This window comes from Eumetopias jubatus, unplaced genomic scaffold (assembly GCF_037043125.1).
Source record: "Eumetopias jubatus isolate StellerSeaLion01/CBP00866 unplaced genomic scaffold, mEumJub1_p1.0 scaffold_8, whole genome shotgun sequence".
Taxonomy (NCBI): Eukaryota; Metazoa; Chordata; class Mammalia; order Carnivora; family Otariidae; genus Eumetopias; species Eumetopias jubatus.
Genome location: NW_028274814.1, coordinates 61,500,258 through 61,522,871, shown reverse-complemented (window position 1 = coordinate 61,522,871; position 22,614 = coordinate 61,500,258). Strand labels below are relative to the sequence as shown.

General features: G+C 36.6%; 1 protein-coding gene across 1 annotated transcript in view; it reads left to right on the top strand.

Moving 5' to 3' along the window:
- The first annotated feature begins 347 nt into the window (after positions 1-347).
- Positions 348-22,614, top strand: part of LMNTD1 (lamin tail domain containing 1) — a 139,445-nt gene continuing 117,178 nt past the window's right edge. Inside the window, exons 1-4 of the mRNA XM_088025709.1 lie at positions 348-380; positions 2,385-2,503; positions 11,832-12,061; positions 14,704-14,899. Coding sequence (XP_087881835.1) covers positions 348-380; positions 2,385-2,503; positions 11,832-12,061; positions 14,704-14,899 — 578 coding nt within the window. The remainder of the gene's footprint in view (positions 381-2,384; positions 2,504-11,831; positions 12,062-14,703; positions 14,900-22,614) is intronic.

The window sequence follows — 22,614 nt, the reverse complement described above, 5'->3', positions numbered from 1 at the left end:
TTTTTTTTTGAGAATGAGACCTACTATCAGGCCAGAGGTCTGCCCCCAGTCTGTCTTTTTGGGTTGTAGTGACCACCCCCACCCCCCAATTACAGAGCTCTTTCTTTGTGCTGCCCCCTGTGAGGTTTTTGTTGGTGGGCAGAGCCAGCAGTCACATCAGATGTTTTCCCCCAGCCCACTTCTGGGGCTTCAGTGGAACTTATGTTTGTGATTATCTTCCCCTCTCACCAGAGCAAGAGTCACTTTGGAGTGGTGCTGGCCACTGTCAGCACTGCTTGAAGAATGAAATGCATCAGGCATAGCTTTGGAAGGATTGAGGCAGGTTGAATGGAACAGTCTTCAGGGGAATGTGGGGGGTAGAGCACACAGGTGTTAGCAAGGTAAGTGCCCATCTGCTTGCAAGATGAAACCTGGGCTAAGTAGCAAGGGTTTATGCTGTTTCCCCACAGATGTCTGGGTATCTAGGCTGGGGATAAATGGGGAGAATGGTGCCCACCAGCTCTTTTGTTCTTCGAAAAATTTCTTAAAGATTTCTGCCCCTCTAGCTGATGTTCTGAGATTAGTAAATAAATCTCCACTTTTCAAACTGCTGCTTGTATGCTGTATCTTGGCAGGGTTATTTTTGTGCTGTCTCTTTAAGGGTGGGGACTATTTCCTATCACCCTCTGGCCCTCCTGGAGCTGATCCCACTGATTTTGAAAAAGTTCCCAGTGTTAAACCCCAGTGATTGTAAATACTCACAAAGTTAAGCATCTCTAATTTTCAAAGCAAAATGTTACTGGGGACTCATCTTCCCAGTGTAGGTCCTACATGTCTGGGGTGCCTGGTGTAGGATCTCTTCCTCTCCCTCTTCTGTGCTTGTGGTATCCCTCCAGTCTTTGTGGTTAGTCTCACAGGTTAGGTTTGTTCCCAACTGGGGCTCCATCCTTTCCATCATTTTCTGATGTGACCTCCTTTCTCTAACTGTAGAGAGTCTATTATGCCAGTCTTCAAGTCATTTTCTGGGTTAATTACACTGATGTGGCTGTTATCTAGGAGTATCTGTGTGACAAGATAGTTTAGGATCCTCTTATGCCACTATTTCACAGGGTCCCCAAGAAATCTTTTTCTTTTGACTTATTAAAACAGTTATTTTTTTCATTGTCCTTTGTATTTAAATAACGCTTATCATTCCATGATGGAAACCATTTTCTAATCTAGATTGAAAGATACTTTATCATTATTCCTTGAAGTAGGAACTGTTAATTCATAGAACCTAGCTGGTTCCTGGTACAGAATTGATGCTTATTTAAATATTTATTGAAAGAAATTACTCATCCAATAATCATCATTGCTAATATATCTTATTACTGTGTATAGTGTTAATTTCATTCTTTTTTTTAAAGATTTATTTATTTGAGAGAGAGAATAAGAGAGAGAGTGAGCACATGAGAGGGGGGAGGGTCAGAGGGAGAAGCAGACTCCCTGCTGAGCAGGGAGCCCGATGCAGGACTCGATCCCAGGACTCCAGGATCATGACTTGAGCCAAAGGCAGTGGCTTAACCAACTGAGCCACTCAGGTGCCCTAGTGTTAATTTTATTCTTATACCATCATTATCATAAAACATTAAGTGTGAATCTTTTACTCAAGGTTAGAATCTGAACTAAGTGATTTCTTCTAAATCATACTGCTGGCATAAATAGTAGAGGAATGTAAATCTGCTGGCTTTGATTTCACTACTTCTACTAATAGGTTTCTTTCTGCCTGAAAAGTACACAAGTTTTCTGTTCTTGCTGCTTGGCCATTTCCATGTGTTCAAAGAGCATTTGTCAAAACAAAACAAACAAAAATCAAAAAACAATTAAAACATTGACTAATGCTCCAAGTATTTACATACTAGCTTTGACCCTCATAAATCCAAAAGAGGTATTGAATATTTTGGTGGCAAAATTTGGTGAAAGTTATGGCTCTCCTAAAAGCAAGTTACCCTACTTAATGTCTGCAAACTACAAAGCAGGTGCAGCATCAACATAATTGCTCAGACACTGGAACTTTGTAACCATGGAGACATTACCTCACAGTGTTCTAACAGGCAGTGTTGGCCAGATACGAAGGTTCTAGTCATAAAGGTAGCTGTGCTGGGTTGCTGCCCTTTCTCTTGAGCTGCTTCCAGTGAATGCCACACACCTTCACCTTGATTTGCATAATATGCTCAGCCAATACTAGTATTGGTTATGTCAGTACTTACATATTCACTTTAGAAACCTGGTTCTGGCACCAGCTTGGGAAAGAAATTATTAAATCTGGCAGATGCTTTGAGGTAGACAGTTGAGGTCATTTGAAAAGAAAATCTACCTTGAACTTCAGCTGTATTTATGACTAGTATCATGATTTGTTTCCCCAGGAAAGTAAAGAGACTTTTCTTCTAGCCAAGATGAAAGGCATGCAGGCCAGTCAGGAAACTCCAGTGGCCCTGCAGAGTGAACTCCATGAGCAGGAAGATAAAATGGAGAACCAAGCACAGTAAGAATGGCACAAATGAGAGAAGGATCTGAGATTTGGAGGATAATGATGGAGTACTTGACCTCTTGTTTCAAAACATCTTATGAAGTAGTTGTAACTAGAATTGATTCCACACTTTTTCTAAAATTAATTAATTATAACATAACTATTTCCTCAAACACTATTTTATAAGGTTCAGTACTTGAGTAATACAAAACTTCACATGGACAGATCTCTATCATACAAGACATGGTTGAGATTCCAGAACTTATATCTAACATGTTAAGGCAGTTGGCAGATAATTTCTTTAGAACTCCTTTACTAACCTTTGGGACAAAGAATTAATAGAGAATTTTGGTTTTGGAAATGCCTGTGAAGATGTTAAATAAAAACTACAACTCCCTTCCCACCACCAAAAAAGAAAAACAAAAATGAAAAAAACCAAAAAACTACAAGTCCTTATTTTACTACTACTATAAATCATTCTATCAATAAAAGTATTAGCATGGGTTTTCCAGTGTTTTTTAAAAAATGACCTCTAGTATTGAATATACCTAATATAAAGCTAATGTTATTTTGCACCTACATGTCGTGTGTTTACTGATCAGTTCAAGTTCATCTTTTAAAAATTTGTTCTTAGAGGTCATCTGAGAAATGATTGTTGTCAGAATTACCAATGTAGCATCTCCTAAAATAACACTGAATTGTGGGAATTGAACTTTTTTAAGATTTTATTTATTTATTTGACAGAGAGATCACAAGTAGGCAGGCAGGAGGGCAGAGGGAGAGGGAGACGGAGAAGCAGGCTCCCTGCTCAGCAGGGAGGCAAATGCTTAACTGACTGAGCCACCCAGGTGCCCAGAATTGAACTTTTTTAACTACCTCTGGTGTAGTGCTAATCAATTACAGAGGGAACAAAATACCAATAAGGGGCTTGGAAAATTCCATATGATAAAGGGCAAGCTAACTAAGCACTAGGCCAAGTCTCTAATCTTCCAAAGGGACTCTAACAGGATGGTGAGTGCAGGATTTAGACAATGGGCTACATCACATGTGCCTCTTGTGAAATGTCTCCCCTCTTTCAAAGGTGTGTGCAGCCATTAGAAATTTCTTATTCAACCACAAAAATAAGAACACTTTGTGGCCCTAGGCCAGGTTTCTTTAATCACAACATTTGTAGAGGCTTACTAGGAATCTTCTGTGGAATTAAATTATTTGGAAATGCTATTGTTTTACTGGGGAAGAAAAAACTTTGGAGCTTTTAAAATGAACTTGCTGAAAAGATACAGCCAGTTTGTAATGAAACCCAGACGTAAGGAACTTTGAAAAGAAAAGTACTTTTCCTGCTTATGTTAACCAGTGTCAGACAGAAATTGTGTCATATGATCTTGTCTCAGGTTGGACAGGGATGAAATATTGTAATTTGACAATCTACCTCTTAGTCTCCTTCCCACAAACCACCACATCCTACTCAAGAGTATATTTTCATGGATTAGAGCTTTTCTGACAAAGATGAGTGCTTGGGGTGTCAGCAGAATGGCAAATGCTCAAGCTTAATATGCAGTGGCCTAAGAGTACAATTTTCAAAGCCAAAGCCATTTACTAAAAAAAAAAAAAAAAAAATTGCCTGAGCTGTCTGTGCCCTCTGAGAGGTACATTTAGAGAAGTCTGGTTTTGAGTACAAAACCCTCCGGATATAATATTTCTGATGAAGGAATTTACAAATTGTAGAATAAAATTATTATGACTACCTCTTAATAAATAAAGAGATTAAGACTGACATCACTCTGGCACATTAGGAAACTTCAGGCCCTTTCCCTTATAGAAACATTTGGAAAACAAAAATGAAACAAACAAAAAACAGACTTGCTAAAATATCTTTACAGTAACTCTGTAAAATAAAGAATCAAAATAGAGAAAATCTGTGGAGGCAAAATTCTTAGCTCTTGACTTACAGAGGATATATAAGTGGTCCCCAGTAAGGGAGTGCATGAACGGGATATTTATCCAGTTTTTCAAAAAGCCAAAGGATTTTGGACGCCAGGACTTTGTTCACAATTCAAGTATTAAACACACACACATACATACACATACACACAGATTGCTTTGAGGTAACTTAGTCTCAATGTGACTCATAAAATGAAGTTGTCATAAATCTTTTCATGAGCCATGCCATGGGACTATTGTTTTACTTGTAAAATAATTGTGTTGTAGTTTAGAGGCTTTGTTTAAATGCACACTAGTTAACAAATGTTTTTATACTTAAAAAAAAAGAAAAGCCTGTGTTCATAATAAGATTTAATTATAAAAATAATACCTGGAAATTAAGTCTGTTTTCTTCCTTTTCTGTATTCTCCTCAACATACATACACACACGTGCACACACACGTAAACACATGTACACACATATACACATGTATACTGTATTCAAAGTAATTAATTTTCAGAATATATTTGAAAGTAGACAACGCTAGAATTTTTATAAATATAGGAAAATTAGTTAAGCAGTAGGAATTAAAGGAACAAAGTTTACTAAACAATAATATTAAACAGGAATTATATTATATATTATACTTTTTTAGTTAATGGAAAGGGAAATATGATATAATAAGTAATAAAAGTGGGATATAAGTGGTTTCTAGAGTCTCAATTTTGAGTAAAAAAAATACATTAAAAGTCCTGGAATGGGGGCGCCTGGGTGGCTCAGTCGTTAAGCATCTGCCTTCGGCTCAGGTCATGGTCCCAGGGTCCCGGGATCGAGCCCCACATCAGGCTCCATGCTCAGCGGGAAGCCTGCTTCTCCCTCTCCCACTCCCCCTGCTCGTGTTCCCTCTCTTGCTGTCTCTCTCTGTGTAAAATAAATAAATTAAAAAAAAAAAAAAGTCCTGGAATGGAGTGGAAGAGGCAAGATGGTGGAGGAGTTGGGGACCCTATTTCAACCAGTCCCCTGAATTTAGCTGTATATCTACCAAACTATTCTGAACACCCACGAAATCAGCCTGAGATGTAAAAATATATATCTGGATCTGTACAAGCAGAAAATCTCTGCCGTTTGCAAGGTATGGAGGGTGGAGTCGTGAATCTGTGGATGATATCGGAAGATAAACAGAAGAGGGAGGGAGCCACCATAAGCTGGCACCTGCGCAAAAGCATCCCACACTGGGAACCAGGCACAAACTCACAGAGCGGTAGCATCTGGGAAAGGGGTTTAGAGCAGGAACTGTGGGTGCATGCACACGAACCCAGTACTGCTCACAGTTTTATAAGCACAAAGGGCAGAGACATGCCCCGGCCCTGGGGTCGACCTCTGGGAGAGTTGCTGTGGGCGCACACAACTACGGGAGGCTGCGGTTTTTAGCAGTGCATACAGAAGCGGAGACTATGTGTCCTGTAGGACTCAGTGAAGAGCAGACTGCGATCTCTCTGTTCTTGGACAGAGGTTTGGGAGTGGCTATTTTTGCTCTAACTCTTGGAAGAGACATGGAAAGCCACCAGAGAACAAAAGCTCAAAAAACTGTTTTCCACTGAGCCCACCCCCTGGACAGGGGCAGGGCATCTCTGCCCAAGCAGGATTGTCTGAGTAACAGGGTGGCTGGTCCCTCCCCCAGAAGACAGGCTGGAAGAACAAGAGGATGACAACTCGAGGGTCCCCATAAAACGGGTGCATTTTGCTTGGGTCATGGTTAATACTTTGGATTCTGTACATTCCCTCAACCACCCCTCAACAGAATGACTAGGAGAAGGAGCCCGCAACAAAGAAAAGAATCAGAGACTATGGCCTCTTCCGTAGACCTACTGGATACAAATATAAGTAAGATGTCAGAGATAGACTTCAGAGTAGCAATTATGAAGTCGATATCTAGGCTTGAGAAAAATATTAGCACCAAAATATAGAATCTCTAAGGGCCAAAATGAGATCTAATCAGGCCAAACTTAAAACTGCTATGAATGAGATACAGTCTAAACTGGATACCCTGACAGCCAAGGTAAATGAGGCAGAAGAATGAATTAGTGAGCTAGAAAATAAGATGATAGAAAGGAAGGAAGCCAAGTTGGCCTGGGAAAAACAACTAGAAGCCCATGAGAACAGACTTAGAAAGATCAATGATGCCATGAAATGTTCCAATGTCAGAATTATTGGGATCCCTGAGGGGGTAGAGAGAGAGAGAGAGAGGACTAGAAGGTATATTTGAGCAAATCATAGCTGAGAACTTCCATACCTGGGGAAGGAAACAAGCATTCATGTCCAAGAGGCAGAGGACCCCTCCCGAGATCAATAAGAACAGACCAGTGCCCCGGCATATAATAGTAAAATTTGCAAATCTTAGAGCCAAGGAAGCTATCCTGAGAGCAGCTAGGGGGAAGAGATTTCTTATATATGGAGGGAAGAACATCAGAATAATGTCAGACCTCTCCACAGAGACCTGGAAAGCCAGGAAGGGCTGGCAAGACATAGTCAGGGTACTAAATGAGAACATGCAGCCAAGGATACTTTATCCAGCAAGGCTATCACTCAGGATGGTTGCAGAGACAAGGAGCTTCCAGGAGCAGCAGAAGCTGAAATAATATGTGACCACCAACCCAGCCCTGTAAGAAATATTAAGGGGGATTCTATAAATGAAAAAAGACACCAAGAATAATATAGACCAGAAATTTACAGAGACATTCTATGGAAACAGGGACTTCACAGGCAAAATGATGGCACTAAAATCATCTTTCAATAGGCACTCTCAGTGTGAATGGCCTAAATGCTCCCATGAAACGGCACTGGGTTGTAGATTGGATAAAATACATGACGCATCCATATGCTGTCTACAAGACACTCATTTTGAACCTAAAGATACCACCAGATGGAAAGTGAGGGGATGGAGAACCACTTATCATGCCAACAGACCTCAGAAAGCTGGGGTAGCAATTCTCATATTAGACAAATTAAATTTTAAGCTAAAGACTGTAGTAAGAGATGTAAAGGGACACTATATCATACTTAAAGGGTTTATCCAACAAGAAGATCAAACAATTGTAAATATCTATGCCCCCAACATGGAAGCAGCCAACTACATAAGCCAACTGTTAACCAAAATAAAGAATCATATTGTTGATAATACTTTAATAGTAGGAGACCTCAACACTCCACTCTCAGCAATGGACAGATCATCTAAGCAGAAGATCAACAAAGAAACAAGAGCTCTGAATGACACATTGGACCAGATGGAATTCATAGATATATACAGAACATTCCACCCTAAAACAACAGAATACTCATTCATCTCGAATGTGTACAGAACTTTCTCCAGACCCACATACTGGGTCACAAATCAGGTCTCAACTGATACCAAAAGATTGAGATTATTCCCTGCATACTTTCAGACCACACTGCTGTGAAACTGGAACTCAATCACAAGAAAAAAATTGGAAGGAATTCAAGAATGTTTGGGTCAACCAGGAAATTAAAGAAGAACTTAGACAATTCATGGAAACCAATGAGAATGAAAACACACTGGTCCAAAACCAATGGGAGACTGCAAAGGCAGTCCTGAGGGGGAAATACATAGCCATCCAAGCTTCACTCAAAAAAGTAGAAAAATCCCGAATGCACAAGTTAACCTTACACCTAAAGTAACTGGAGAAAGAACAGCAAAACAACAACAACAACAACAACAACAACAAACAAACAAACCCTAACCCAAGCAGGAGAAGAGAAATAATAAAGAATAAAGCAGTAATCAATGAAATAGAAACCAGAAAAACAGTAGAGCAGATCAACAGAACTAGTAGCAGGTTCTTTGAAAGAATTAGTAAGATCAATAAACCTCTGGCCAGACTTATCCAAAAGAAAAGAGAAAGGACCCAAATTAATAAAATTATGAATGAAAGGGGAGAGATCACAAATGACACCAATGAAATAGAAACAATTATTAGAAATTATTATCAGCAACTATATGCCAACAAATTAAGCAACCTGGAAGAAATGGATGCCTTCCTGGAAACTTATAAACAACCAAGACTGAAACAGGAAGAAATTGACAATCTGAATAGACCAATAACCAGTAACAAAATTGAAGCAGTAATCAAAAACCTCCCAAAAAACAAGAGTCCAGGTCCAGATACCTTCCCAGGGGAAATCTACCAAACATTTAAAGAAATAGTACCTATTCTACTGAAGCTGTTTCAAAAAAGAGAAACAGAAGGAAAACTTCCAAATTCATTCTATGATCCAGCATTACCTTGATCCCAAAACCAGGCAAAGACCCCATCAAAAAGAAGAATTACAGACCAATATCCCTGATGAATATGGTTGCCAAAATACTCAATAAGATCCTAGCCATAGGATCCAACTGTACATTAAAAGGATTATCCATCATGACCAGATGGAATTTATTCCTGGGATGCAAGGGTGGTTCAACATTTACCAATCAATCAATGTGATAGAGCACATTAATAAAAGAAAAGACAAGAACCATATGATTCTTATCAATTGATGTAGAAAAAGCACTTGACAAAATACAGCATCCTTTCCCGATTAAAACTAAAACTCTTCAGAGTGTAGGGATAGAGGGAACATTCCTCAATTTCATAAAAACCATCTATGAAAAGCCCACAGAGAATATCATTCTCAATGGGGAAAGGCTGAGAGCTTTTCCCTTAAGATCAAGAACACACCAGGGATGTCCACTCTCACCATTATTGTTCAATGTAGTACTAGAAGTACTAGCCTCAGCAATCAGACAACAAAAAGAAATAAAAGGGATTCAAATTGGCAAAGAAGTCAAACTCTCTCTCTTCACAGATGACATGATACTTTTTGTGGAAAACCCAAAAGACTCCACCCCAAAGTTACTAGAACTCATACAGCAATTCAGTACTGTGGCAGGATAGAAAATCAATGCACAGAAATCCGTTGCTTTTCTATACACTAACAATGTGACTGTAGAAAAAGAAATTAGGGAATCAATTCCATTTACAATAGCACCAAAAACCATAAGATACCTAGGAATAAACCTAACCAAAGAGGTAAATGATCTATACTCTAGAAACTACAGAACATTTATGAAAGAAATTGAGGAAGACACAAAGAGATGGAAAAACATTCCATGGTCATGGATTGGAAGAATAAACATTGTTAAAATGTCTATGCTGCCAGAGCAATCTACACTTTCAATGCCATTCCTATTAAAATATCATTGGCATTTTTCAAAGAGCTGGAACAAGCCTTCCTAAAATTTGTATGGAACCAGAAAATACTCCAAATAGTCAAGGAAGTGTTGAAAAAGAAAACCAAAGCTGGGGGCATCACAATGGCTGACTTCAAGCTATATTACAAAGCTGTGATCATCAAGACAGCATGGTACTGGCACAAAAACAGACACATAGATCAATGAAACAGAATAGAGAGCCCAGAAATGGACCCTCAACTCTGTGATCAACTAATCTTCAACAAAGCAGGAAAAAATATCCAATGGAAAAAAGAGTCTCTTCAGGAAATGGTGCTGGGAAAATTAGACAGCCACATGCAGAAGACTGAAACTGGACCATTCCCTTACATCATACACAAAGACAAACTCAAAATGAAAGACCCCAATGTGAGACAGGAATCCATCAAAATCCTAGGGAAGAACATAGGCAGTAACCTCTTCGACCTTGGCCACAGCAACTTCTTTCATGACATGTCTCCAAAGACAAGGGAAACAAAAGCTGAAATGAACTTTTGGTACTTCATCAAGAAAAAAAGCTTCTGCGTGGCAAAGGAAACAGTTAACAAAACTAACAGGCTATCCATAGAATAGGAGAAGATATTTGCAAATGTCTTATCAGATAAAGGGCTGGTATCCAAGATCTATAAAGAATGTATCAAACTCAACACCCAAAAAACAAATCAGTCAAAAAATGGGCAGAAGACATGAACAGACACTTCTCAAAAGAAGACATACAAATGGCTAACAGACACATGAAAAAATGTTTGACATCATTAGCCATCAGGGAAATTCAAATTAAAACTACACTGAGATACCACCTCACACCAGTTAGAATGGCAAAAATTAACAAGGCAGGAAACATGAATGTTGGTGAGAATATGGAGAAAGGGAACCCTCCTACACTGTTGGTGGGAATGCAAGCTGGTGCAACCACTCTGGAAAACATTATGGAGGTTCCTCAAGAAGTTAAAAATAGAGCTACCCTATGACCCAGCAATTGCGCTACTGGGTATTTATCCCAAAGATACAGATGTAGTGAAAAGAAGGGGCACCTGCATCCCAATGTTCATAGCAGCAATGTCCACAACAGCCAAACTATGAAAGAAACCAAGGTGTCCTTCAACACATGAATGGATAAAGAAGATGTGGTTCATATATACAATTGAATATTACTCAGCCATCAGAAAAGATGAATACCCACCATTTGCATGGAACTGGAGGAGATTATTCTAAGTGAAATAAGTCAAGCAGAAAAGGTCAATTATCATATGGTTTCACTTATTTGTGGAACATGAGGAATAGCATGGAGGACATTATGGGAAGGAAGGGAAAACTGAAGGGAGGTGGAAATAAGAGGGAGGGGGATGAACCATGAGAGACTATGGACTCTGAGAAACAATCTGAGGGCTTAAGAGGAGAGGGGGGTGGGAGTATGGAGTAACAGGGTGATGGGTATTAAGGAGGGCATGTGTTGTAATGAGCACTGGGTGTTAGACACAGATAATGAATCATTGAACACTACATCAAAAACTAGTGATGTACTGTATGGTGACTAACATAACATGATAAAAAAAAAGGCTGGAATGAAATGATTGGTAGCATTTTGGTGATTTTTTGGTAAAATTTTTGGTTGTTAGCATTTTGGTGATTTTTGTCTTCTTTCTACTTTTGCACTTTTCAAAATCATCTACAGTAGCAACTGACTAATTTTTATTTTTTTATTTTTTTAGTAAAGATTTTATTTATTTCCTTCAGAGACAGAGAGAGCACAAGAGAGCACAGAGGGAGAGGGAGCACAGATGGAGAAGGAGAAGCCGACTCACCACTGAGCGGGGTGCCTGATGCAGGACTCAATTCCAGGACCCCAAGATCATGACCCGAGCTGAAGGCAGATGCTTAACCAGCTGAGCCACCCAGGCACCCCCAATTGACTGATTTTTAGATAAAAGAGTAGATAAAAGCATTTCTTAACACTCAAACGTCCTATTTAGATTGTTAAAACTACAACTATAAGATGTCCTTATGCTTATGTAGATGCATATTACCTTTGAAAAGCAGAACTCTGGGTAATAATCATAGTTCATGATTCTTATGTTCATATCTATTCATTTTGACTTTCTCACTTTGCTTATTATACTAATTTTTGTACACAGAAGAAAAGACACCCAAGACAGTCTCCCAATGACACAGCGATCTTTAGTACATTTTTTTTCGACAACGAATTCAGATATTACCCTGCCATTGTCATGGTCATTATCCTATGAAGTGCCTCTTGATTACAATCTGTCTAGCCCACAATTTAGTGGAATAACTATATCAACAATTGGGCAGAAGACTCCTAAAACTACAGGAGTGGGCCTTTCCAGATTGGAAAACAGCTTGGGTAAGCAAAACATGTACCAAATTTTTTGAGACTATTTTTAAAGCATGTAGTTCAATAGCTTCTTTATATGCCTGGACGTCAGAATGTCTTCTGATAACACAGATTTCTTAATGTCATATGCAGAGTAACTTGATTATGCTCACCATTGATCCTAACACTGAGTCATATTCAGGTCATATAAATGTATGTGGCCAAATGTATCATCCCTGTGATTAAAATATCTTGAATTGTCATAATGGTTCATGGGTTGATGCTTGGATGCTCTAGAATTGCTAGATAAAAATTCTAATGTATAGCATTAACTCCCTTTCCTCTGAACACTACCAGAAAGATTAAGCAATGTCTTGTGCATTTGTGCCATTAGGAGACATGCTTAAGTAAGGAAAAGACAGACATATAACAGAAGCAAAACAAATGGTAAGAAAATGGTGGAAAGATAGGAGAACAATAATGAATTTGGAGGAGAAGAAAATGAAAACAGTACTACAATAGGAAAAAGTCGGGTTTTGACAGTTGCCAACAGTGTAAGCAATGCACTCAGCAATATCCACAGTGTGTTCCTCATGATGTTAGGGAACTTTAAAGGTATGTTATCATGGTTTACTGAAAAAATCATGGTCTTGGAAACAGAGAACTTAGGTCTAAAGGATATTTCTACCTACACTGTGAGATAATAGGTTAGGTATCCCTGAGTTCCATTACCCACAAGTGCAAAATAGGGATTAAAATATCAACTTCACAGGGCTGGCCTAAGGATTAAATAAAATACTTATGAAAATCACCTAGCATATAGTAAGTGCTTAATAAAAAATTAGTCATGAATATGAATATATCTGTAAGCACCTCCTCATTGAATAGGCTAGATTGGGGATCTGTATTTCAATTACCAGTCAACAAGTTTCAAAACTGGTAGCATAAACACACCCATGACTACTTGATGTCTCTATTTTCCTCTATTATTCTGTGGATATTTAAGCCTGGCTGCTGCTTGTCTATATTTCATTTTGTTTCTGGCATTTTCCTAAGCTTGTGACACAGTGTTATGTAGGATTTTGATCTGCCATTATTCCCTATGCTTCATTGTTTGTATGCCTATAATGCACTTTTTAAAGAAGCCTCCTAAGATCACACTGACCTTTAGCAATGACCAAAATCCATATACTCAAAAGTGAAAATACCAACTTTACATCCAGGGAGGGAATATTTTTCCTTCTTTATCCCTGTATCATCATGGTATATATTCTATATTTGGATTAAACTGCAAGCTCTTAGGGGAAAAACAAAATATAGTAGTTTCCCCTTGCAAGATGAGAGTTGAGCTGGGGTGTGTAGTCTTCTTCAGTTGCTGTAGATTCAGGTTCTGTAGATAAATGCCTGGTCCACTGAAACTTGTTGCATTTGGTTCCGTTCCATCTGTTCCTCTAGGTGAAATAACAACTAGGACTAAAATTAATCTGTCTTCTTCCTTTTTATAGTATAAAGATTTTCATCCCTCAAGATGAGCCATTAAAAAGAATACTATATAATCTCTTTCCCCAAAGGAACTCAAGGATTAAGTAAATACTCAAGTGACTGGGAATGAACTAATTTAATTCCAAACATTTCTTTAATCCTCTTTAGAAACTATGTGTTTATTCTTTTTCATCTTTCACCTTGCTTTGGTTTTGTTAAGGATACAAGAATATAAAGCATACTCTAGATTGTCTCAGTCCTTTGATGATTTTGGACACAGTGTCACATCAACCAAAGCCCCTGAACTACAATAATTGCTATCACTTACTAAATACCTGTTAAAAACTAGACACTACACTGGAAAGTTATCTACATTTTCTTCAATCTTCACATTGCCTTATTCTATGTTCAGGAAAATGGAGAATTAGTTGTCTTACTAAGTGGCAGAGCTGGGATAAAATTGCAGGTCTGTCTAACTCCAAGACACAGTGTTCTATCCACTTCACTATTGTCTCTCTCTGTAGTTTCACTCACTCTTTGCAGACACATCATTAGATTTACCCAGCCTGCTTCTTTCCATGCAAAATTATAAAAACTGTTCTGTATTTAAATCTTAGTAGTGATAATTTTAAAAGAACAACTTTCCAAGAGGATACTAGAGTCTGATTAAGCATTACTCTATCTTTCTAATAAACTATTTTAGTTGAATAGAGGAAATTTAAGTCTTTACCTGGCAAAATTACTAATTATTGGTAGGAAGGGTTCATTTGAGGCTTTAATTTAGGGGTAGTAATTTGGGGAGGATGGCTAATATGAAATCAAGTTGTATTTATATATAACATATCCAAATTTGAGAAACTCAGATGTTTACCTCCTTGAAAACTTATGATGCTTCTACTACAACTGAATAATCAGTTAAATAAAAGTCATTATGCTAATGGCATTATTGATATTTTAAGATAACTGACATAATCTCTAGGAATTGTGTGTCACAAAAATAATCACTTACTACTTACTTCATAGACTTTGGTTTATAGCTTTTAATTATCCTCATTGAGTTTGAAAGTGACAGTAAAATGTATAAAGAATATAATTTTGTAGAAGCAAAAAATAGAGATAGTGGCTTTGTGTTCTTTAATGTCCTTTTATTTACTACTTTTTGTTGCTTTCCTCTTCGGTTTCTTTGAAAGGAGTCAACAGCTCCATAATGACAAAGAGACAGGCTCTGCTCCTTGCTGCTGAGACACCAGTAACTGGGGAAGGAGAAGATTATTTCCTATCTTTGTTTGGTGATTCAAAGAAACTTCTTCCACATTCATTCCATGCTGAGAAAGCCTGGAAACACTTTTCTATGATTCTTGAAGAAGTGGGCCAATCTAGATCCAGGTACCTATTCTATTTTAACTATTTAATATCTTCTATTGGAATAGGAGCTACTTTACTTCAGTAGGTAATAAAGTTCTAATCTGATATTACATCCATGATTTCATCTAAAACCCTAAGCAGTTTATTGAAATATTACTGTTTCATGTCCTGCGGAATGATAAGAAACCACTGTAATTTTCTAGGGAACCAAACAAAGGATGCTGATTTTTCAAAGAGGCAGGTGAAAACATCACTACATAATCCCTACAAATAAAGTCAACTCTATTTTTTTATTATTGGCAAATCATTCAGATGGATGTAGTGTCTTTTTTCTCTTCTACTAGGCACTTGAGTTCGAGACAGAAAGAAAAACATAGACTTACTCATTGATCCATTTTTATAGTTGTTGGTATCTATGGCAAAAAGAATTGATCAGGAAGAAAGTTGATATTAGAGCTAAAATAAAAGAGCTGACTTATCTACATTTACTTAACCCTGCTTTTCTTGTCGCTTTAACAACAGATTGAATTGTGAATTATTAGAAATAAACACATGTCCCCAGAGGGTGTGAGAGGGATAAGAGAAGTTATTAGCTAGGTTTGAAGTTCAGACATAAAGGAAACTGTTTTCCCCTTAGGTCAGATTTCCTAAAATCAACCACTATTACCATTCAACTGTAGTGAATAAAGTGTTCTCTCAACCATCTAAAAACACTTCATCAAATTATTCGTTCAACATCTATCTAACATGTTAAGAATGATGACTTATTTGAAGCAAAAATTCAAAGAAAAAAAAAAGACTTGTGAATATGGTTTTAAGAACTTTTACTCAGATCAGGAAATGCCTGCCGGTATAAAGATTGAAAGAGGCAAATAAAGTATCAAGGCATATAGAGAATTTTCTCCCAGCAGAGGATGATCTGGGAAGATTTTGTGAAGGAGTTGTTAATTAGAATTATCTTAGAAAGATACATAAATTTTGTTTCCTGAGGGTTGCTGGAGTGGTGGGGGTTGGGAGGGATGGGGTGGCTGGGTGATAGTCATTGGGGAGGGTATGTGCTATGGTGAGCGCTGTGCATTGTATAAGACTTGAATCACAGACCTGTATCTCTGAAACAAATAATACATTATATGTTAAAAAAAAAAAAAAGAAGATAGTAGGAAGGGAAAAATGAAGGGGGGGAAATTGGAGGAGGACACAAACCATGAGAGACTATGGACTCTGAGAAACAAACTGAGGGTTCTAGAGGGGAGGGGGGTGGGGAGATGGGTTAGCCTGGTGATGGGTATTAAAGAGGGCACATACTGTATGGAGCACTGGGTGATATATGCAAACAATGAATCATGGAACACTACATCAAAAACTAATGATGTAATGTATGGTGATTACATAACATAAAAAAAGATACATAAATTTTGGATATGCAAATTTGGAGTCTGTGAGAACATTCTAGGGCACTACTTCTCAATCCTACCTACACAATTGAATCAGTTGAGAAGTTTTTAATGTCCTGACCCTATCCTAGACTCTTTGAGTCAGAATTTCTAGTGGTAGAATTGACCATCGTAATTTTTTAAAATCCCATGGAAATTCTAATGCATAGTCAAGGTTGAGAACCACCAGCCTAGAACGAAGGAGCAGCATAAACGAAGTGAAGGAGGCAGAAAACACTAGGACCAGGTAGGTATAAGGCATTTTATAGCATTGCCCCACTGAACAGTGCATCAATTGGTGTAACAGGGTTGTAGGGGCCAGGGTTGGGGAATGATCACAGTGAGCCTTGAACACCAGGATGAGGAATTTGATTTTCACAATAGGAAATGGGAAACAATGGGAAAGTTTCAAACAAAGGAGTAACAGGATCATGATTCTGAATGTTTAATTGTGGCAATGAATATGAATGAATATTGGATTTTTGTCAAATGCTTTTTATGTATCTACTGAGATGATCATATGGTTATTCTTTCTCAATGTTGAAGCAACCCTACACACTTAAGCTCCTTTGATCATAATGTTTATTCTTTTAATATATTATTGAATTTTATTGGCTAAAATTTTGTTTCAAATCTTTACACCTGTGTTTGTGAAGAGTATTGATCTGTAGTTTTCTTCTCCTGTAATGTCTTTTGTCTGCTTTGGAATCAGGGTAAAGCCTGCCTCATAGGATGAGTTGGGATATATTCCCTCCTCTTTCATTTTCTAGCTGAGTTTGTATAGAAGTAACTTTTCTTAAATATTTTATAGAATTCATCAGTGAAGCATTCTGGGCCTGCAGTTTCTTTGTGGGAAGGTTTTTACCTACAAATTCTATTTCTTGAAAATAGATATCAGGATATTCCAGTTATCTATTTCTTCTTGGATAGTTTGTGTCTTTCACACAATTTGTCCATTCCATCTAAGTTGTCAGATTGTCATAAACTTGTTCATAATATTCCCTTATTATCCTTTTAGTATCTGTAAAATCTGTAGTGATGTCACATTTCTTATTGCTGATACCGGTCAGATGTGTCTTCTTTCTGTTTCCTGATCAATCTTGCCTAAGAGTCATCAGCTTTATTGAGCCTCTCAAACAACCAGTGTTTGGTTTCATTGGTTTTCTGTGGTTTTTGTTTTGTTTTTTTATTTTACTGATTTCCATTCTGATATGTATTTACTTTCTTCTGCCTACTTTAGGTTTAATTTCCTTTTCTTTTTCTGGTTTCTCAAGATGGAGTCTGAGATCATTGATTTGATACCCCTTTCTCTTCTAATATAAGCATTTAGTAAATTTTCCCCTAAGTACATCTTTAGTGACATCCCACAAATTTGATATGTTGGATTTTCATTCACTTCAAAATATTCCCTAATTTCCACTTAATTTCTTTGATCTTTGTGTCATAAGAAGTTGACATAAGAAATATTGACAAATTTGCCAGTTCCAGTGATTTTACAGATATGTTTTTGTTATCAATTTCTAATTCTATAGTGGTCAAAGAACATACTTTGTATGAATGACTTGGGTTCTTTTAAATGTGTTGAGACTTGTTTTATAATCAGGATATCGTCTATCCTGGTAAAAGTTCTGAGTGTACTTACAAAGAATTTATATTCTGATGTTGTTAAGTAGAGTATTTTATAAATGTCAGTCAGGTATTGATGGCATTAAGTTACTGTCTTTTTGCTGATTTTATGTCTACTTGTTCTATCAATTTTTGAGAAAGAGATGTTAAAATCAACTATAATTGTGGATTTGTTGATTTTGCCTTGCAGTTCTATCAGTTTTTGTTTTATGTACTTTGAACCTCAGTTACTAGATTTGCAAACATTTGGAATTGTTATGTCCTCTTAATGAACTGATCTCTATGTCATTATGAAATGACCTTCTTTATCCCTGGCATTATTCTTAGCTCAGAAATCTACTGATATTAATACAGCCACTCCAACTTTCCTTTTATTATTGTTAGCATGGTAAGTCTTTTTTCATTCTTTTACTTTTAACCTATTGTGTCTTTATATTTAAAATGTATGTTTTGTAAGTAGCATGCAGTTGAGACTTATTCTTCTATCGAGTCTAATCTCTGTCTTTTAATTTGAGCATTTAAACTACATTTAAAGTAATTGTTAATATGGTTAGGGTTAGGGTTACTATCTTGCTATTAGTTTTCTATTTGCCCCAACTATTCTGTGTTGTCTTTTTCCTCTTTTTCTGTATTCTTTTGAATTGAATATTATCAGTGACTCCATTTTATCTCCATTGTTGGCTGATTAGCTATAACTCTGTTATTTTAGTGGTTCCTTTCAGATTTATAGGATATATCTTCAGCCTATCACAGACTACCTTCCAGTGATATTATACCACTTCACAAATAGTATAAGAGCTTTACAATACTATTCTTTTATTTCTTTTATCCCAGATACTGTGTTTTTGCTATCACATATTTTATTTCTATGTATGTAATAATCCCATACTCCATAGTTACTTTGTTTAATAATTATTAGAAGAAATTTAAAAGATAAGAAAAATATGTTATATATTTACCCTTATATGTTTTCACTGCTTTCCAGTGTTTTTAGTGCTTTATTTTTGTAAGTCATGTTTCCATCCCCTATAATTATGCTACTACCTGAAAAAGAACTTCCTTTCTTATAATATGGATCTGCTTGTGATGAATTCTTTCTTTTTTTTTCAACAGCTTTATTAAGATATCATTGACATAAAAATGGTATGTGTATATATATATACATACATATATATATACACACACATACACATGATGTATAATTTGATTTTATTTTTTTATTAAGTTGTAATTGACATATAATATAATATTGTGTAAGTTTAAGGTGTAAAACATGACGATTTGATATATATATATATATATATATATATATAGTGAAAGGATTACCATAAGGTTAGTTAACAGATCCATTACCTCACATAATTACCTTTTTGGTGTGTGTGGTGAGAACATTAAGATCTATCCTCTCAGCAATTTTCAAGTATATAATACAGTATCATATACATAGTCACTGTGCTGTACATTAGATCTCCAGAACTTACTCATTTTGCTTAACTGAAACTTTGTACCCTTTGAACCACATAACCCTATTTCTTCCTCCTCACAGTCCTTAGCAACAACCACCATCCTACTCTGCTTCTGTAAGTGTGATTATTTTAAATTCCACATACGAACAAGATCATACAATATTTCTTTCTGTGTCATGCTTATTTTGCTTAGCATAATGTCCTCCAATTCCATCCATGTTGTCATACATCCATGTTGAAGTCAGGATTTCCTTCTTTTTAAAGACTGAATATTTCAGTGTGTGTGTGTGTGTGTGTGTGTGACATTTTCTATATCCATTCATCTATTGAAGACATTTAGGCTGTTTCCATATCTTGACTATTGTGAATAATGTGCAATGAACATGACTGCAGATATCTCTTCCTGATCCTGATTTCACTAATTTGGATATACACCCAGAAGTGGCATTGCTGGATCATATGGTAGTTATATTTTCAATATTTTTAGGAAACTCCATATGTTTCCATAATGGCCTTATTAATTTATATTCCCACCAACAGTACAAGTGTCCCTTTTTCTCCATATCCTCACCAGCACTTATATTTTCTTTTTTTTAAGATTTTATTAATTTGAGAGAGAGAAAGCACGAGCAAGGGGGAGGGGGGGAGAGAAGCAGGCTCCCCGCTGAGCTGGAAGCCCGACATGGGGCTCTATCCCAGGACCCTGGGACCATGACCTGAGCTGAAGGCAGATGCTCAACCGACTGAGCTACCCAGGTGCCCCATATTTTCTTTTTGATAATAGCCATCCTAACAAGTATGAGGTGATATCTCATTGTGATTTTGATTTCATTTCTCAGGCAATTTATGACGTTAAACAACTTTTCATATACCTTGAGTTGTAAAATTGAGTATTGTAATTGAGATCTTTATCCTTTTTTAATGTAGGCATTTAATGCTATAAAATTCCCTCCTTGTACTGCTTTTGCTGCCTCCCATTAGTTTGGGTAAGTTGTATTTTTTGTTTTCATTCATCTCAATTATTTTTAAAATTCCCTTTTGATTTCCTCTTTTATCCAATGGTGATTCAAGAATGTGTTGTTCAGTTTCCATGTGTTCATGAATTTTCCTGTTTTCTGTTATTGATTTCTAGGTTCATACCACTGTGGTTTGAGAAGATAGCTGGGATGTTTTTAATCTTAAATTGTTGTTGACTTGTTTTGTGACCTAACATGTGATCTATCCTGGAGAATGTTCTGTGTGTGCTTGAGGAGAATGTATTCTGCCACTGTAGGGTGGCTGTATAATAGTCATACCCATTTGTTCTACTGAGTTGTTCAAGTCAGCTGTTTCCTTATTGATTTTCTACCCTCAATAGTCTATTATTGAAAGTGTGGATCTAAGTTTCCTGTTATTGTATTGTTGTCACTTTTCCCTTTAGCTCTGTCAGTATTTGTTTTATATATTTAGGTGCTCTGATGTTGGGTGCATAAATATTTACAATTGTTACATCTTCCTGTTGAATTGACCCTTTTATCATTATATAATGACCTTCTTTGTCTTTAATGACAGTTTTTACTTAAAGTCTTTTAGTCTAATATAAGTATAGCCACCTCTGCTTTATTTTGGTTAGCATTTGCCTGAAGTATCATTTTCTATTTATTTTCTTTCAACTTATGTGTGTCCTTATATCTAAAGTGAATCTCTTGTAAACAGCACATTGCTGGATATTGTTTTCTTTTTAATCTATTCAGCTATTCTATGCCTTTTGATTGGGAAATTTAACCCATTTTACATTTAAAATTACTATCAATAGATAAAAACCTGCTTTGCCATTTGTTTGTTCATTGTTTTGTTTCTGCAGTTCCTTCATTCCTTTCTTCCTCTCTGTTTTGTTATTTGATAAATTTCTGTAATGAAATTTATAGGGATTTTGTGGTTATCATAATGCTTATATAAATCTTCTTGTAGCTTTAACTGTCTATTTTGATTTCATAATTACTTAAGTTCGATTCAATATAAAAATTTTACACTTTTACCTCACACACACTTTGTGTTATGAAGTCAGAGTTGGCTTTTTTAAATAATGTGACTCCTTTACAAATTTTCATGGTAATAGTTATTCTTAATATTTTGTTCTAACTTTTATGTTTGGTTATTAGTAATTTGAGCACCACTACTAGTGTCATATTATTTTGTATTTGACTATATAGACAGAGAGATAGATATATAGATATATACCTTTACTACTGAGATTTATACTTCCACATACTTTGATGTTGCTGTTTAGTGTGTTTTTTTTTTAAGATTTTATTCATTTGAGAGAGAGAGAGAGACAGAGAGAGTGCAAGCAGGGGGAGTGGCAGAGGGAAAGGGAAAAGTAGACTCCCAGCTGAGCTGGGAGCCTGACATGGGGCTTGATCCCAGGACCTGGAGATCATGACCTGAGCCGAAGGCAGATGCTTAACCATCTGAGCCACCCAGGTGCCCTGTTTAGTGTGTTTATTGACTCCATTTGAAAAACTCCTTTAAGCATTTACTGTAAGGCAATTTTAATGGTGAAAAATTCCCTTAGTTTTTGTTTGCCTGGGAAAGGCCTTATATCCCTTTCACTTTTAAAGGGTAGCTTTTCAAGGTAAAGTGTATCTGGTTGGCAATTTTTTCTTTCAGTACTTTGAATATACTATCCCATTTCCCCTGGCCTACACAGTTTCTGTTGAGAAATCAGCCTATAGTGTTATGGTGGTTTCTTTGTATATGATTAATCTTTTTCCCTTGCTGCTTTGGGGGAGATTTGATTATGATGTGCCTTGGTGTAACTTTCTTTAGGAATTCTATGCTTGGACTTTGTTGAGCTTCTATGATTTGCAAATATATAGACTTAAAATTTTTAAATTCTAGAAAATTTTAGGAAATTGTTTCTTAAAATATTTTCTCCTTCTCTCTCTTTTCCTTTAAAGACTCCAATTACACATGTACTAGGCCATTTGAAGTTATCCCACAATTCACTAATGCTCTGTTCTTTTTCAGTCTTTTTTTCTCTGTGTGTCTCATTTTGGATAATATCTATTGCTATGTCTTCAAATTCACTAATGTTTTTATCTGCAATGACTAATCTTGTTAATCCCATCTAGTGTATTTTTACCTCAGCTGTGTCTCAGTCATGTTCAATCTTTCATCTAGATTTGTATATACAGAATATAGTTACAAAGACTTTGCCTTTTCTGCTATT